Below are 17,887 nucleotides of genomic sequence, written 5' to 3'. Positions count from 1 at the left end.
CATTTTAGTTCACAGTATATGGTTGAGTATGCTATGTGTACGTAAACACCTATGTATATGAACACATACCCCACTTTTCCTGCAAATTTTTCCAAATTCTGCAGTCTTTCCTGCAATATCTCAAATGACAGTGTTTCTGCCATTATTCAGTGTTCTACAATTCCATTTTTGAGAAACTTTTTCTGATATTCAAACTAAACTTTCCTTAATTTAATTTCATCTCACTACTAGTTACACCACACTCTAGAACCCAAAATAAATCTTTGAATTCTTTGGTGATTACACCCTTCAAATACTTTTCGACAGCTATATTCTTATTCTTTTGCTTGCCTAAAAGAAGGTAAGATGTAGTTAGGTAAGAGGAATAAAAATAAACCAAAGGACCCCAGTTAATGTGGGCTCTTTGTTGAGTGAACGTAGAAGTGGAGTACTATGCAGAGATATTCCTGTTGAAAACTCTGACATTTCATGGGATGTCAGCTGCAAAATATTATCTTGGGTGGCAGGGGATGGATCATTTGATGATTCCTGTTCTGTTCATTCCCTCTGAAGCACCTGGCATTGGCCACTATCAGAAGACAGGATACTGGGCTAGATGGACCATTGGTCTGACACAGTATGTCCATTCTTATGTTCTTCTTATCTTCCTGAAAATTATCTGTGCCCAGTTCTTAGTGGAAACTCCACAAGTGTTATCTCATATTGTTTCCTGGTGGGAAAGGGTTTTCTTTTCCCATCAGTGGAAAATGTCCCAAGCCTCTGGATCCACCTAGATCTCAGGGGATCAGCAAGCGGCAACCAGCATTCGTGTAGGGACTGCTTGTCTCTCCTATGTCTCCTTAGGCAGTCATGTTTTCTTGTATGCATGGCTTGTGCCCACCCAAGTGTTGGCAATATGGAAATACAACACAATAATATTATTATTATTCCAAGAGGAGATTCCAAAACACAGAAGAAGAAGTAGTCATTTGTGGTGGCTTCCCCAGCAGATTTTGAAGGAGAGGAGTCTGGTAGGGAACTCGACTTGCCACCCCAGCCTCCTCCTTGCTCATCCTGAAGATATCTACACTACAGAGAGACCTCTGTGGCAGGGGGAGAGAGGGCCAAGAGAAAAAGAGGAAGCATGCTATGGAAGTGACATAATCCCCTTCTGCACCACTTAGCCTGGTTTCACAGGAGGAAATAGAGGGTGGCATGGGGTCATCTTTGGAGAGGAAAGATAATCCAATCTGGAAAGAGGGTGTTGGCATGTCTTTACTTGCCTAAGCAGTGCCTCACCATCTACACTGCTACTTATACCTATTCTAGTGGTGTGCACAGAGTATGTATTCTGCATGTTGCCATAAGGAGTCTGCAGTGTAAGGGTACATCTACACTACAATCGAACACCCACGGCTGGCCCATGTCAACTGACTCGGGCTTGTGGGGCTGTTTAATTGCAGTATAGATGTTGAGACTTGGGCTAGAGCCAGGGTTCTGGGACGCCCTGAGTGGGGATGGTCCCAGAGCTCAGGTTCCAATATGAGGCCAAATGTCTACACTGCAGTTAAACAGTACCTTAGCCCAGGCCCCATGAGCCAGAGTCGCTGTGCGTGTTTAATTACAGATTAGACATACCTTAAGAAAGGTAGGTTCAGTTCCCAGATCTGCCATTGACTTCATCTATAACATTGGGCAAGTCACTTAGCTGAGTGTATCGTGAAATATCAGGACTAATTGCGTCCTGACCAAAGATTTTATCGGGACCTCTGGTCACCCTAGTCTATGGGAGCTATATAAGATAGACAGCTCTTTCAGGAACGGTTTCACATCTAGACAGGGCCTGCTGTGTAACCTCATCCACACAGCGCAGAATTGAGCTCCATAAAACATTTGTCCAGTCTAATTCTCTACTAGCCACATACATGCCTTGTGAGATTAGCAACAAGGTCGTAGCAAAACAGGGAGTTCTGCATGCTTCTTATATCAGGAGGTACCTGATTTTTCCCAACATAGACCAAGAATATCCATGTTTGACATTCATTCCTGTACTCGGTTTATTAAGCTAAACGCAGGGGAACTCCTTTTATATCAAGCCATCACAAGCCAAGAATGTCAGCGCTTTAGCGTGTAGGTGGCGCTCTCGCCACATGTACATCTTGAGGTTTCACGTTTTCTTGAAACACACAACTGCATGCTTTTTGCCAGCTGATTGTTGTAAAACTTTTCCAGGGAATTGGCTGGACAAAGAACCTGCTTATGAATAACCTTTGCAAGTGCAGCTTCAGTTCTACGTGTGCGTTTACAAAATAAACGAATAGTCTAACGTTGCCAAAGTCACAAGCTACCACACAGATAACTCCTCTTTCAAAGTTAGGAGTATCCTCCCTTAAACTTCTACCCTGTGTTCTTCCACAGACCCCTTCCTTTACCCGAACTTACAAAAATGCCATTTACCAATCGTTCGAAGCACTTTATTTAAGCCTGTTTATCATCACCAGCCTACAGTGCGACACCTTGTAAACTCCAAGTAGAGAATTTAAGAGGAAAAACTTCACGAGGAGTTAGGTGAAGAGCTATTAATGCTCATCATGCCATTCCAGAACAGAACTGCTTCTTCGACCTCCAGTTATGTAGTAACAAGGGAAAATTTCCTGGAATTAGGCCATTGCAGGAACTCTGGTTTGAGTCACAACTGACATCCGAGAAACAAATTTCCAGGCATTTTTGAGTTTAATTCACTTAATTGTTATGTAACCGAATTAGAGAATGCGATTAAGGCTCGCAGAATATTCACTGTCGAGCCTGTCTAACCTTACGAATACATGAAACACAGAAGCACGGAAAAAACTTGTTATAAGTCAGAGGAAATGGTGAAATCGTCTGCACTGGTTTTGTACATCGGGTATCTTCGGTTAGGAGGACTAGGTGTACACCACATAGGCAAAAAAGCTAAAGCAGAACTGGATAATGACCCTTTACTGGAATGATTACTTGACGGGGCTCTTTTGGTGTATGAGTTTTAGATACAAAAAGTAAATTCGGCAAACAAAAGAGGAACGTGCGAAAACTTCCTAGGCTGTAGAAATCAGACTAGCGCTAGGCAGGATACCGTGTCTAACTATCACGTGCCTTCCAATCTGCTTCCCCGCAAAACAACTTCTCAGGCAAAAATTGGGGGCTGTATTAAAACTAAAGGACTCGCCACATGCCGTGGTACTGATTCCACCTCTGGTGCTCGGGGCATTATTCAAATTCGGAACAAAAGTGGGCTCTCCTTGCAAGCGCAGGTCCCCCTGCCATTCAACTGCCCAATGTCAGGGCTTCACCTATTCTCTATTCTGGAAGCCCAGTGTCTTCCAGTCTTTGGTTTAGTTTCCAAGCACCTACTACTGCTTTATTTCCCCCGAATAATCTGAGTGAGCAAATACTTTTTAAACGAGAAAACAAAGAATAGTAACTTAATTCATAAAAATCATATCTGTCGGCAAATAGAGAGTTAAAAAACGACACCCCTTCTAATCCAACTATACTGCCCCAAATCTCTGCTTTAAAGGTTACACGGGAAAGCTCCCTCGCGGTATAAAGCTTTCTAACTGTGTCAAGTATGGTGATATTTCATCGCTGTTCCCCGAGGACGGCAGATAACACTCTTACTGAGCAGCTATCTGCAGAGAGCGGGAGCTCTCGGAAAGCGGAGCTTGGCAGAATCCTTATACTTCATAAGTAAACCGTGACTAGAGAATTGTAACATACACCCAAAAAAACAAATATTTTTCTCTCTCTCTATATATATATATCTATATCAAAGAGTGGAAGCAGCCCCCCCCCCCCAATGCTGTGTACTGTGATAGCGAAAAAGAGCTTTAACAAACTCCTCCTTCGACACAACCTCAGCGGGACACTTAACAGTTTACAAGACACCAAAACTTTCCTGGGAGTGGATGTGAGGCTGCTAAGGTTGTTGCGACTGTTCTAGACAGAAGCTCTGCTCAGAACTCATGCTTGGCCATACGTTCAGCTGCTGCCCACATGTTTTCTCTCTCTCCCCCATCCCTCGTTGTCTTTAATGTACAGAAGGAGAACAAGGCTGCTAACAGTTCCCGGTTAATCATACACAGGCTAAACATACAACGGGGCTCCCTGTTGTAGCACAAAGTGGCAGGACCTGCCCAACTATCATCTGTTGTTTTAAGCTGAATTATGTTGTCAGCCAAGTCTTACTCACTGGATAAGCCATTCATTAATATAAATCAATAAAAATAGGGTACGCAGGCTGCTCATGAATTAAATATGAACTTCTTCCCCGGCTCAGAGCATCCTGAACAAAGCGATCACGGACTTCCATTCATCCCCTTGGGAATAGTGACGTCTCCCAAGTAACGTGATTGCTTTTTCTGAAGCAGAAACGTGGTCCTATGTATAAACCCTATAAAACGAGGCGGTTTGGAGGGCTGGGCAGAGTGCTACTGAAGGGGAGAGACGGCATCAGCCTAAGGAGGAGGGCTGGGGAACACCACCGAAACAGCAGCCGCGGCCACACGGACCCAGCCCCTACACATTCCCCTTCAGTACCCGGGACAGAGTGCGGATCGAGCAGCCGAGGAATTCAGCACCTAGGAGAACTCCCAGCGCCGGGCGGACTTCCCGGGAGAAAGGACCCTCTCCCTGCCTCGTGAGTACCGCCAGCTAGCCCTGGTCTCAATAAGCCCACTGGAATTTCCTAGCGAGTAGAGAGAAGAAAGGACCCCCCCGATTATAAGAGCAATGCAAACAGTCTTAACGCTAAAAAGTTGCTGACCAACCAGCAAGTGGGAATGTATAGAACAGTCCTGCCTTCTCTGACGCTACCTTCTCCTTCTTAATCCTTGATCAATTCCTATGGATTTTAGCTCAGATTAACCAAGTTAGGGTGTCTTTGCTTTGCTAGGTGAGGGAGCGCCTTCCCTTTTACTTCTCCTTACTGCTGCATGTTAGCTGCCCCTCCTTGAGTGCCGATTTCTCCCTTATGGATAGTTATCACGCATTGGTTACTTGTGCTTCCTCTTAGCGCTTTTATTATTTTACATCCTCAATTTAAATTCACGGAATTAACCAAATCAAGCCGATCTTTCTTTTCTCGCTTTACCTGCACTTTTCTTTCCTGCCTGGGGTGTGTGGAGTGTGTGTGGGGGGGAACTAGAAGAGGTGTTGGTACTCTACAAAAAGTTTCCACTTAAAGTCTCTGTTTCGAGCTCAAAGGGATGCAGGCTGGTTTTGAGTGAACATGAACATTCATGTTTAGAATGTTCAACTCAAATTCCTCACTGCTGCTCCTGCCTTTTGGTTGCTTGAAACAAGGTGCTGTTCCGCTTTCTACGGCAGTATTGTACAGTGCAGCATGAGAACCATCATTCTTTATTTAATCAGATTTAAGTTATTAAACTACTGAAGAGAAGTAAGTGTACGTGGCTTCCCCAGCGGAGCACAACGTAGGGGATGCACAATGTTAATTCACATTATTTCTTCATTCTTCAAATTCAAACGGGTTTATTTTTAACTAATGTCTGAGTTTCAAGGAGGTTTACGTTTTGGACAGAACTTCTCCCTTTCACCCTCTCCCTGCCTTCGGCCTTCATCAGATACTAGGAATTACAAAGCAGAAGCAATAGTTTCCTTCCAGGTGATTTAGAAAAAATAGTTTATTGTCAACCAGATCTGTATTACCCAGCGAGTGCCCCCCGACTTCTAAAGCAAAAGCAAAAGATACAGCTCGCAGCAAATTTTAAACAGCAGTACCCGGGCATGCCATATTTGAGGGATGAGGTGTAGCCCGCAGCAGGGATCCTTACTTTTCCACGTGGGATCCAAAACCTTCCGCCCCCTTTCCTTCAGACAGCGACAAAAGCATCAATGGCCCTCTGTCTATGCAGTCGTAAACCCGTGCCGATAGGAGGTAATTATTGTCTCCTATTCATTAACTCAGGTCCAGCATGATGGAACATAGAAGCAGCTCCCAGCTTCTTCTGTCCTTCACACTCTTCAGTGTTCTCTGCTCGCCAGCACTGGCATTACCTCCTTTGGGGACATATTCAGCTATGAGGTAAGTGCTGTTCCGACTCATGAGACCTCGAGCTAAAGCACCCGGCTGCTCGCTAATGACACAACACGATCTGCGAAAGGCGATATTGCAGCAAACGGTCTACTTAAGTTAGCATCAGCAGCGTCCTAGTGTACTTGTTATCTTGGAAACTCCAATCCAAGGCTTGAATACATGCCTCTTTAGCAAACTTAGCTGAAAGGCTCATCTATTACATTCTCACATCAACATTACAGGAAGGGACTAATAATGATTGGTTACGCTGGTAATCTTTGCAATAGCGTCAGTTAAGATTTCCCCTTTTGGCAGTAGCATGGATGGTATGGGCTGGTCTACCTCCCCTCTCTGTAAATAACGTAAACCGTTAAAAGGGTTTTAAGAAGTGGCGATCCCTTCTCCATCTGTTCCCCAAGAACACCAGGAAGTGACGTGATCCTTTCATTCAGCCAGTGCCAACACCACTGGTGGATAGCAATTAAATGACTTCTTATTTTAAAGGTTCTAAGTACCATTTCCACTCTAATAGCCCTTTAGTAATTATTACTATTTACATGAAGAATATGACAAATAGTAAAGTAAACATGCTGAATTGTGTTTCTGGGGTTGCATTGGCCTATCACAAATAGTAAGTATCAGCTCTTCTTATGGCAAAACCTACATTTCACCTCAATCCTAGCATTATAGCTGGACTGGTATCCTGTAATTCTTTTCAAATATATAGCATGCTTAAGAGTAGAAACAGATTAAATGTGCCTCAAATTATGGCCGCAGACTGTATTACAGTAGATTGTGAGAAAGTGACTTGCCTACATCTATGCATAGCTTTGGCATAAAGAACACATTGAAGTTTGATATTTTGAATTTTGTTGGGTTGTTGTTTAGATAAGGTAGAGTCAAATGTTACAATGTCTTTTTCAGTATTAAATTGAAACAAATGTACATGCTGAAAAGAACAAATGAATGTAACTATAGTTATGTAATTTTAAAATTTTCCACTTGGGTTGGTTTATTTCACACAACAGTAATTGTACTTGGTTCATAAAATATCTGTAGCTGAAGGAATACTCATAAGAGCTAAATCCTGCATGTCTTACTCCAATAGGTATAATTTGTCCACAGGGAGTGTATGCCTACAATGTTAGCATGAAATCTCTTCCCGACCTCAGTGTGTGATTTGCTACATCATCACATGCTGCATCTACCACTCTGACAGGAAGCTATCATTTTCCATAGAATACAAGAGTGACCAGAAGGAATGTCTGCTGCCATACCATTGCAACATCGTCATGCTATCCTTAATAATACATGAGATCATGCATCAAACTGTGGGAGTGGGCAACATAAACTTTTTGTTAGTTTATTTGTTGATCGGTCAATGTTTGGGATATTAACACTACTTTAACAGAATTATGGTTATGATGAAAAACACATTAATTATTAGCAGTGAGATATTCTGATGAATTACTAGCAAATCAGTCTTAAAAGACAATAAAAATCAGTATATAGCTATATGTTTATATCTTATATGGTAAAATTCATCCCTCTTCAGAGAACCTGAACAAAGGCCTAAGAACCATTTAGTTCCATTTACGCACCATTTTAAGGTCTTGACTGGAACTTAAATGGCACATAGATCTTCTGGCCCTTTACACAGAAGTGAATTTAATCTGTAGTTTATATCCTATACATATTCCTGTATATTGCAATGGTTGCCATTAAAAATTTTACAATTGCCATTTGCAAGTAATTATAATGACCATGGATTGCATGGTATTCCCTTAAGTCAATTATTTGTAATGATAAAATTATAAAAATGTGAATGCTGACCCAATATGTAGATTCATATAAATATATGGTTAAAGATGGAGAAAATCTATTACACCAGGTACTCTATCATCTTGCCAATGAAGGATTATTACTTGCAGAGTATTTTCTTGTGCTTTATCCAGTTTGCTTTAAAATGTCTTGGGCATTAGATACATGTATATTGTTTGACACATATGAGGCTGCATGTAAATTGCATTGAAAGAGACAGTATTAAATATCCTCATTTTGCAATACTTTACGAGATTTTCTTCTTCAGTAGGTTGGGAAACAGAATGCCATTTGATGGAGCAAGTGAACCTGATCAAGCCCAAGGTTCATTGAAACCTGAAACTGACATTTTACAAAATGCACTACCAGAAAATGACAAATTCTATCTTGACATGTCCAGAGCTATGGATAGGTGAGAATTTTTATTGCCATAAATATAAATTTTGATGCATTGCTCAAATGATACCAAGGTAAAAAGTGCTTTTCCTGCATTTATTTAAATGAACTTTTCAAACTGCTTAAGACATTTGAAAGAAAAAATTGAGTATTAAAAGGGAGCATAGAATGCATGTTTGTTTGCAAAGTTTTCTGGAGTTCATTGTCATTATAGCACTGAAAGGGCTGGAAAGTAGTACTAAATCATTTGGAAATTAAAAAAAATGTTTTATTTAATAAATCAAAGCAATGATAATGATTTTCAAAAGAAGTGCTTATGAAATTGAAAATAAAAACTGTATTTACTTGTAATATAGGGAGCCCAGATTTTATTATGGAGTTATTTTTTCATCTATATTAGGAATGCAAGACATGCTGATGGACTTTTCACCAGTGGCTACAGCAAACTTTTGGGTCAACTTTCTGCAAGGAGATATCTGGAATCACTTATTGGAAAACGGGTTAGGTGAGGTTACACTTAAATAGAGCTTTTATTCTGCTTGCTTCACTTACCATTTCGTGCACAAGTTTCCCAATCTGTAAATTGGGGCAATGATATTTACCATCTTCTAAAATTTTTTTTGAGATCTTCAGATATAAGAGCTAAGTAATTAAATATAATTCATTAACATTAATACAGTATTATTTATTTGTATTATATGTATTGTATTTTTTGTTCAAAAGTGACTTTTTGAATTATATTGTAATGCCTGAGAGGAGTCACATCACACATTAAACACACTTCTGAAAAAATCAGACTGTATGCTGTTCAGACTAATGATAAATGCTGTCAGTAATATGACAACTATTGGGCTAATTTTTTAATATTTTTCCCTTTGCAGGCCATGCAAATCCTACACTTTGACATTCAAACTTACACTTAGGTGCATAAATGCCTATTTTACATGCCCAGTAGGTGATTAGAAATTGGGCACTGAATTTGCACTTATTTCTACCCAGGCTACTTTGTCCCTAAATACAAAGGACTGGATTCTCAGCTGGTGTAAAACTGTGTAGTTCCTTCAGTAGAGTTATGGCAGATTACACCATGTGAAGATCTGCCTCTAAACTATGAGGCAGGAAACTTCTGACTTCAACTTTGGCTTTCCCAAAGTGCTATTTTTCCTCTGAAATTTACTTAAAGCCAGTGGTTAAAAAGAAAAGAGAAAAAAAGAAAAAAGAAAAAAAAAAGAAGTGGGTAAACTAACCTAAACTCCTTATTCCTCAAATGAGAAGTGGGTAAACTCCATATACCTATGTTTACTCTTGACTACACTACTGCCCAAAGCAAACATTTTAAAGCTATATATAAACATACTGTAATACTTGGAGCCTGCTCCTGTTGAAGTCATAAGCAAAATTACCACTGACTTTAATGGGAACAAGACTAGGCCCTTTAAGAGATTCCTTATATTTCGGACAGCCTATATAATTTGATAATTTACTAAAATATATTTCTAGTGTAAATCAGGATGATTTCAGTTTGTTTAAAAGGGTTTCTTAAGTTACAAGAATTGGCACATAAGGGTTTGTGATTTTAATTATTAGAAAACAGAATGGGCCAAATCCTAAAAAGTCTGTGCTCAACACTTGCTCATACAAAACTTCCAGAGACATCAATGTGAATTCTAATTACACTGAGATGGGAGGAAGTCAACAGATTTGCCTAAGTGAAGACTGAATAAAAATTTCAGGATATTACCCATATGATCAGAGTGACTTTTGAAGTAGTAAAAGAAAATTGGAATGGAAATGAATGTTTTACTCAGCTAATCAGCAATTGAAAGACTTACTGCATATAGTTCAAAGTCTTTATCTTTTCTAGTTGAATGTATTTGTGATAATTTCCACTGTTTTTTGTGTTTACATAGCAACAACCTCATGGACGAACAGATGCCCGTCAAACGTCACTCTGATGCCGTCTTCACTGACAACTACAGCCGATTTCGAAAGCAAATGGCTGTGAAGAAATATTTAAACTCAGTTTTAACTGGAAAAAGAAGGTATTAATAAAATAAAATACAATGAACATTAATGATCTTGGAATGTAATCTTAATATATAGACAAGTATTAGTAACATTTTCTCCTAGTGATTTATTTACGGCACACTTCACAGTCAAATTAGAATGAAAGAACAAGAATAACAGAGAATTTGGGAGTCTTAAAATAAAGGAAAATGCTATTGAAATATTCTTAAAGTGCTTTTATTTAGAACAAACATCCTAGTAAAGGAAGAACTAAAGAGCTAGGGCTTATGCACAGGACTTGCTATCAGGTAACAATTTTACAATGAAAATGCACAATGTTTGAAATTTGCTGTTATCGAAGGAAGTGCTAGACATGCTACTTCACTGAATTAAAAAATTGTTTAATAAAGTTTAATGAAACAGAAAGTTACTATTAGTTCTGTCTTATTTTTCTGAGTGCAACAAAATCCATGTTTCTCATCTGCAACAGCCAAGAAGAGCTAAACCCTGCCAGCCTTCGAGATGAAGCAGAATTGCTTGAACCCTCCTTTTCCGAAACCTATGATGATGTTACAGTAGATGAGCTGCTGAACCGCCTCCCATTGGTAGGTCCAAATTTACTTTTACCCTTCCAGTTCAGCAGTAGTCACCCCACCCTTAAGATAGTAATCCTACACAAAAGATGGCCTCTCTGTAAAGTGCATCCCTCTGGCATGAGCCACGTTCCATTATATATTTTATATGTCTACAGGGAATGTGTCTCAGTGTAATGACCTCTTTAATAAGATTAATTAAATGATCCCCATGATTACTTTCACTCTAACTTCCTAATTAAATGAACAGTCTGACACTGTTGGTAATGCACCTAGCTCACTTGGGTGTTTCAAACCACATGCACTGAGGAAAAAAAGCATAATTGACTTATTTTTAATTAGGAAGAATATTCTAGCTTCTGAGAATAAATTCACTGGTTTTCTTTAATTAAAAATAAAGTTCCATCCCCACTTTCTGCCTTACATCATTCTTTCTAATTGAAATCCAAGCTCCCCCTAAAACTGTAGAATGAGAATCATGTGCACCACCACCCTCAACCTATGTGACAGCTGATTCCTATCTGAAACTGTGTATCAAGTGGGGAAGATCCTTTTTTCCTTTGTTCTGATATGCTTAATATCTGAGTTACTACTTAATATCTGTGTTACTACTTCCTATTTAGCTGTGTCAGAATCTTTGGAGACAAAGCACCTCATTCACAACTGTGTTACTCTACTTCATAGATTTCAATGTATTACACGGACCTTACATTGGAGTGATAACAGTGGTGAATCAGGCCTGATATTCTTGAAAATATATTAAGCTCTGTTAGAGGATTTTTCGTATCAGTGGTGCTGTTGATGCAGTTGGGCAAAAAATGGACTACAAATAAACAAAAAGTAATTATTTAACCCATCCTAGCATTTGATGGACGCTCTAGCCTTATACGAGTAAGAAAATGTTTTTCTTCAGTTTTTCATTTCCTTCAGATAATAGAAGAAAATGCATTTTTCCAAACATAAGCAAAAATCCAAAAGATCACACTTCAGGGTATAAAATAACTTCTAAATGATGGGTTTAGGAAGAAATGTTCCTTGTGGGAAGGTTATTCATCATTTCCTCCTGCAAGGTTTCTTACACCTTCTTCTATAGTTTCTGGTGCTGGCCACAGTCAGAGACAGGATATTGGACTAGACCATTGATCTGATCCTGGCAATTCTTAAATTTGTTCCTTCCTTCCTCCCTCCCAGATTAGGGGACTGTAACCATGCTACAGATTTCCTTGAAGAGGGAGAATCTGGTCAGTGTTGTCCATTATTCTATCAGTATCCATTGGTGCCATGTCAGCTTGGTAATCTGCACTTATTCACTCCAAGGATACAACTGCTTTCAGTATCATCCCTCTTGCCTAGTATGATGCTATTCAACAACATTCTTGTTAGTTGGGCTTGATTCTACAAACACTTCCTACCAGGCAGAGTGCTTATTGCCATGCATAGGAGTTCCATAGATATCAAAGTTGCTACTCCCAGTAGGGACACTTGCACCCAGTAGTTGGTGTTTGAAGGATTTGGGTAGATTGTATACACTTTAGATAAAGTTATCTGATATTGCAGTCACTTGTAACATTGATTTTGAAACACACATTCTTCTTGTTTTTCAGAGTCTCTGAAGGAGAGCTGGTAAAATCTATGACAAGAACAAACTATTTTTTGAGTTCCACATAGTATTTCAAAGAAATGACTTCAGTATTCAAACCAAAACAAATATGTTGTGAAGTGACAGTTGTGATATATTTGTTTCTGATATAATAAAAGTTGATGTTTACACTGTAAATATTACTTTAGCGATCTCTACCTAAAGCTGTACATATGTATGCTAGTCTAACTCATGAAAACCCTGTGATTTCATATGATGTAAATCCTTTACTTCAATAAATGCATTTGAAAAAGAGGAATGCACACCAGAAGACAGCACCAAATTACTGATTAACTGGCTTATTTTAACTATGGTAACACTTCAGGTAAAACTGCATGATGCAATGGATACATTTGCAGACAACTTAATAAATAAATACAAAAGACCATAGAAAGGAACTGTATTCAGTATGTTCAAACTGTGTCGGGGGTAGGATCTGTACAAAAATATATGCTTTTCTAACAATTCACCAACTTAAATAAATAAAAAGGCATTTAAAATTATTGGATCTTTCATAGAACCTTATTTTTGTCCTCCTCCATTTTGAATGTTTTCATTAAGTTAAAGCCAGTAATATTGCCTTTATTTTTAATGGTGAACACTTTTGAATCCGAAGTTGCCAAAGCACACAGAAGGAGAAGGGAAAAAAAGCTACCCCTTAATGTTTGATGTGCTAAAGTCATAGCAGTAAGTTTATTCTACATTTGGTTGTGTATAACTTTGCTGATGAGCGCATTCCTTATATATAAAGTAGATCTGAAGACAGTTTACTATTTTTTCAAAATGAATGTAACTTACGAAATACACAGGCAATAAAAAACATTTTATTATCACTGCAACTATTATTGGTTTGCTTCAATGCTAATTGCCTGAACAGACAAGACCCCTATTAATAACAGAGACAAAATAAACACATTCTTCTTCTGGGATATACTATATATCTCTCTGATTGTATTAAAAGACACAATGGGCCTGATTCCTGATAGTGTTATTCCAGTTTAATGTCAGTGTAACTCTGATGTAAAACTGGAAGAATGTTGCTGTGAATCAGGCCCACTGTGTATTTTAATATAAGCTACATAATCATTTGCTCAAGAAGGACCTTTTCAGAGGTTGCTTATAGGGCTTGGTAATTCTAGTACAGTATGAAAAAGATCTACTGTATGTACTAGCTATGTAGCATAGACACCTCAGTACAAACTTGTATGGAATACCAGGCGTAAAGCTAAGAAAACCCATTCATAATTTAAAATATTTTCAAGTTTGGAAAAGGTGAAGAAAGCATGTAGAGGCTGCTTAGCAGTATGCATCTTTCCATTTGGAATTTTACTTACATTTATGTATTACAGACTTAATCTTGCTTCCATTGATGTTAGCAGCAAAACTTTATTGACTTCTATGAGTATGGGACTGGTCCTTTAATTACTGTTGAGTTAAGTGTGCACACATAAAAGCTTTTCTTTTATTCATGCTGGGAAATGTCAATGTGTTTCAAAAGAAAATGTTGCTCGCGCATGCTAAGCGTAAGGGCTTGTCAACACTTGAAACGCAACATAGGTGCTGCTGTAGTGGTTCAGTGTAGACACTACCTACAGTGAGGGGAGGGGTTATCCCATTGGCATAGTTAATCTACCTTCCTGAGAGGAGGTAACTAGGTCCACGGAAGAATTCTTCTGTCAACCTAGTGCTGTCTACACTATAGGTTAGGCTGGCTTCCCTATATTGCTCAGGGGATGTGGATTTTTCACATTCCTGAGCAACATACTGGGTGAACATAACTTTTGAGTGTAGCTTGACCTGAGACTTACATGGAAAAAGGTTCAGACAATATGCAGGTTGCCAGTTTTTTTCTGAACACATACATTTATGTACCCAAATGGAAATCAGCTTCCATAAATCAAGTAACTGATTCTCTAGTTACCTGTCTTGGATTTTTAATTTTTTTTTGGCATAAGCCAGTGCATGTATGTGCAAAAATTACACACATAATTTCAGTTTTGCAATTGGACACACAGTGAATATTGTGTTCCATTGGCAATTCCTACCTAAACTGATTATGAGAATATGAGTGAACAAACAGCTGTTGAACATTGCTGACACATAATAACTTTTTACTTTGTGATGTTTTATCCAATGTAGTTGAATTCACTCAGCATTTCAATGACAAAACCTTTTTTTAAAAGATTATAGATTGGAAAAATACTCCTTCAGAAATAAAAATTGATATACATATCACACCATATTTTTTGTTTTAAAATAGGAAAAGTTCATTCAATCATTTTAAAGTACACAAAATAGGAAAATAATGTATAGGACAGACGTTTCCAAGTGTTTTTAACTCTTAAAAAATTAAGCGGATTTTGAGTAATTAAAATTGTATAGTTCTAACAGGCCAAATTATCTTTACATATCTGCAGTTTGGATCTCATAATCTGGAATGATTTATTTGATTTAAAGTCACAAAAACTAAACAACAACTTTCTTTCAGTACATCAGAAGCAGGAAACCTGCCAAACAATCAGTGGGGCCACTGAACAATTGAAGTGTTAAAGGAGCACTCAAGGAAGACAAAGCCTTTGTGGAGAATATACATTAATTTTTTGTATCAGTCTTCACTGCAGAAGATGTGAGGGAGATTCCCACACCTGAGCCATTCTTTTTAGGGGACAAATCTGAGGAACAATCCCAGATTGAGGTGTCAATAGAGGAGGTTTTGGAACAAACTGATAAATTAAACAGTAATAAGTCACAAGGACTAGATGGTATTCACTCCAGAGTTCTGGAGGAACTGAAATATGAAATTGCAGAACTACTAACTGAGGTATGTAACTGCTTAAGTCAGTCTCTGTGCCAGATGACTGGAGGATAGCTAATATAATGTCTATTTTTTAAAAGGCTTCTGAGGTGATTCTGGTAATAACAAATCAGAAAACCTGTTTGTTGCTAGGAAAATTGGCTGAAACTATAGTAAAGAACAGAATTATCAAATATACAGATAAACATAATATATTGGAAGAGTCAACACGGCTTTTGTAAAGGGAAATCATGCCTCTCCAATCTATTAGAGTCCTTTGAGCGTCTCAGTAAGCATGTGGACAAGGGTGACTCAATCGAAGTAGTGTACTTGGACGTTCAGAAAGCCTTTGACAAGGTCCCACACCAAAGAGCAGTCATTGGATAAGAGGGAAGGTCCTCTCATGGATCAGTAACTGGTTAAAAGACCGAAAACAAAGGGTAGGAATAAATGATCAGTTTTCACAGTGGAGAGGTAAATAGAGTGGTTTCTCAAGGATCTGTACTGAGACCAGTGTGGTTCAACATATTAATAAATGATCTGGAAAAGATGGCAAACAGTGAGGTGGCAAACTTTGTAAATGATACAAAACTACTCAAGAGATTTAAGTCAAAATCTGACTGTGAGGAGTTAAAAGGGATCTCACAAAACTGCGTGATTAGGCAACATAATGGCAGATGAAATTCAATGTGGTAAGTACAAAATAATGCACATTGGAAAGAATAATCCTAACTATACATACAAAATGATGGGGTCTAAATTAGCTGTTACCACTCAAGAAAGAGATCTTGGAGTCACTGTGAATAGTTCTCTGAAAACAGTGACACTCAAAAAAGTTGACAATGTTAGGAATTGGGAGACTTCCTCTGAAACTTCAAGCTGCCTGAGTTTGAGTGGCTGCAAATGTTTGCTATAACTGGATAGTTTGAGATACTATTCTTATATTTTTAAACAGAAATACTAGGACAGATTCACATAATAGATTAATATCAGTTGAGGATCTGACTCACTTTATTTAGAGGGTGACCAGATTTTCAAGGTGAAAAAACTTTATGGGAGGAGGCTATTACTTAGCAGGGTCAGTGAGATGTGCATAGGAGGGTTCTGGTTACTTGAGCAGGGGCTAGAGAAGGTAAGAGAAAAGGCTGCCCAGTCCTCCCTCTGATATTTCCTATGCTTTCCTTTATCTTTCCCCCACCCTTTCCCTCATCCCCCCCTTGATTTCTTCACTTTCCCCTTGCTTCAAACGGTCTCCCCTTTTCCTCCTCCCTCCCTAGCTCGGTCACCATTGTATCCATAGCAAAAAGCTATTTGTTTATTCTGTTTGGCATGTCTCTGTCTTTCAAAGCCTGACCTTTCTGTGACCTTTCTCTGTGTCTTGCTCAAGTTGGGAGAGAATAGAGGCAGCCACGTGCTAGGCTGGGAGGCCTGTCCTCGGTGCACAATCATTCTCTCTATCACATCTACTTTCAGTCCTCTAAGTTCCCCCTTCTTCCCTTCTGTTGTCCTCTTCACTCAATACTCTGCCTGAGCATTGTGTTTACTTGTGGTGCAGGGACGAAGAGCAGCAGCACGGATGCCTTATCCCAGCTAGTGTCCCAAGCCACCATGAATACAGTGATAGCCCAGGGGCATGGTCTATAATCTCATCAATTGCAAGCAGATGCTTAAGTGCAGATTTCGCACTTGTATCTGCTTCCAACCCTACTGCTGGTACAAAGTGGCCTTGTGCCACCTCCCCTGCTCACTGCTGGTGTAGGGGGCACGGACCTGGCCACCTTTACACACCCTTCCCCATTGTGCTGTGCAGGTTGTCTCCTTCAGTGTATATGTGCTCACTCAGCCCTCACGTTAATTTCCCCAGTTAGTTGTCTGGCCGTACTTTCATGTGGCCAGTCTGATGTGGTTTAAAAGACAAACAAGCCAGCACATAATACTATTTCCTGTGAAGATGGCAGGATCAGACCCTGAGAAGAGGGACATCCTTGTTTTCATTGTTACCCTAGTCATGTATAAAAACAGATTGTGCTGCTCATGCCCATGAATGCAGGGTGAGGTGCCAGCAGAGTGAACAAGGATTGGTCATATTTTTTGGGGTAGGGAAAGGCTGGGACAGAAGTAGGTAACTTTTGGGTGCAACAGAGAACGTCTTGTAGGCAACGCACAAAATGCTTATGCCAGCCCTGGATAGGGAATTAATTTTCCAGAGCACTGGCACAAACAGAGTACAGGAGGTGGAGATGTCATTTGCAAAAGCTCCCTCTCCTGCTCCCACACAGCTTTCCAACTCCCCTCCACACAATTCGAGATTTAGTTTGGTTTGTGACTACTGCAGCATGCTGACCTTTCCCTTGGATAAATCCACCTTCTGTGGATTCTGCATGTGTGGTCTTCTGGGGCCTGTATGGCTCAGCTGGCCACAGATATTTTCAGCTCTGCTCAACTCTGCTTTGGAACGTACAAAAACAAATTGCTTGCCAGTTTGACAAGCTGGCTCAGGACTGAAGCCGGATTACGAGAGCGTTGATCTCCTAAACCACATTTAGCAAAAAATACTTGGAGTAATTATATATGACTTTCACTTT

The 17,887-nt window shown here is 39.3% G+C and overlaps 1 protein-coding gene across 2 annotated transcripts; it reads left to right on the top strand.

Moving 5' to 3' along the window:
• Nucleotides 1-4,309: 4,309 nt before the first annotated feature.
• On the top strand, nt 4,310-13,319 carry VIP (vasoactive intestinal peptide). 2 transcript variants are annotated; one of them, XM_054023462.1, is made up of 7 exons: nt 4,310-4,654; nt 5,945-6,061; nt 8,145-8,285; nt 8,670-8,774; nt 10,180-10,311; nt 10,767-10,881; nt 12,474-13,319. In XM_054023462.1, exons 1-7 carry the CDS (start codon nt 4,398-4,400, stop codon nt 12,480-12,482), a joined length of 876 nt encoding a protein of 291 aa, XP_053879437.1. In that variant the 5' UTR covers nt 4,310-4,397; the 3' UTR covers nt 12,483-13,319. The 2 variants fall into 2 exon arrangements, with proteins under 2 accessions (XP_053879437.1, XP_053879435.1); XM_054023460.1 differs by having other exon boundaries at nt 8,142-8,285.
• The last annotated feature ends 4,568 nt before the right edge of the window (nt 13,320-17,887 follow it).

The sequence above is a fragment of the Malaclemys terrapin genome, chromosome 3 (assembly GCF_027887155.1).
Source record: "Malaclemys terrapin pileata isolate rMalTer1 chromosome 3, rMalTer1.hap1, whole genome shotgun sequence".
Taxonomy (NCBI): domain Eukaryota; kingdom Metazoa; phylum Chordata; order Testudines; family Emydidae; genus Malaclemys; species Malaclemys terrapin.
Note: the sequence above shows the minus strand (reverse complement) of the source record. Positions and strands in the feature narration are given on the sequence as shown.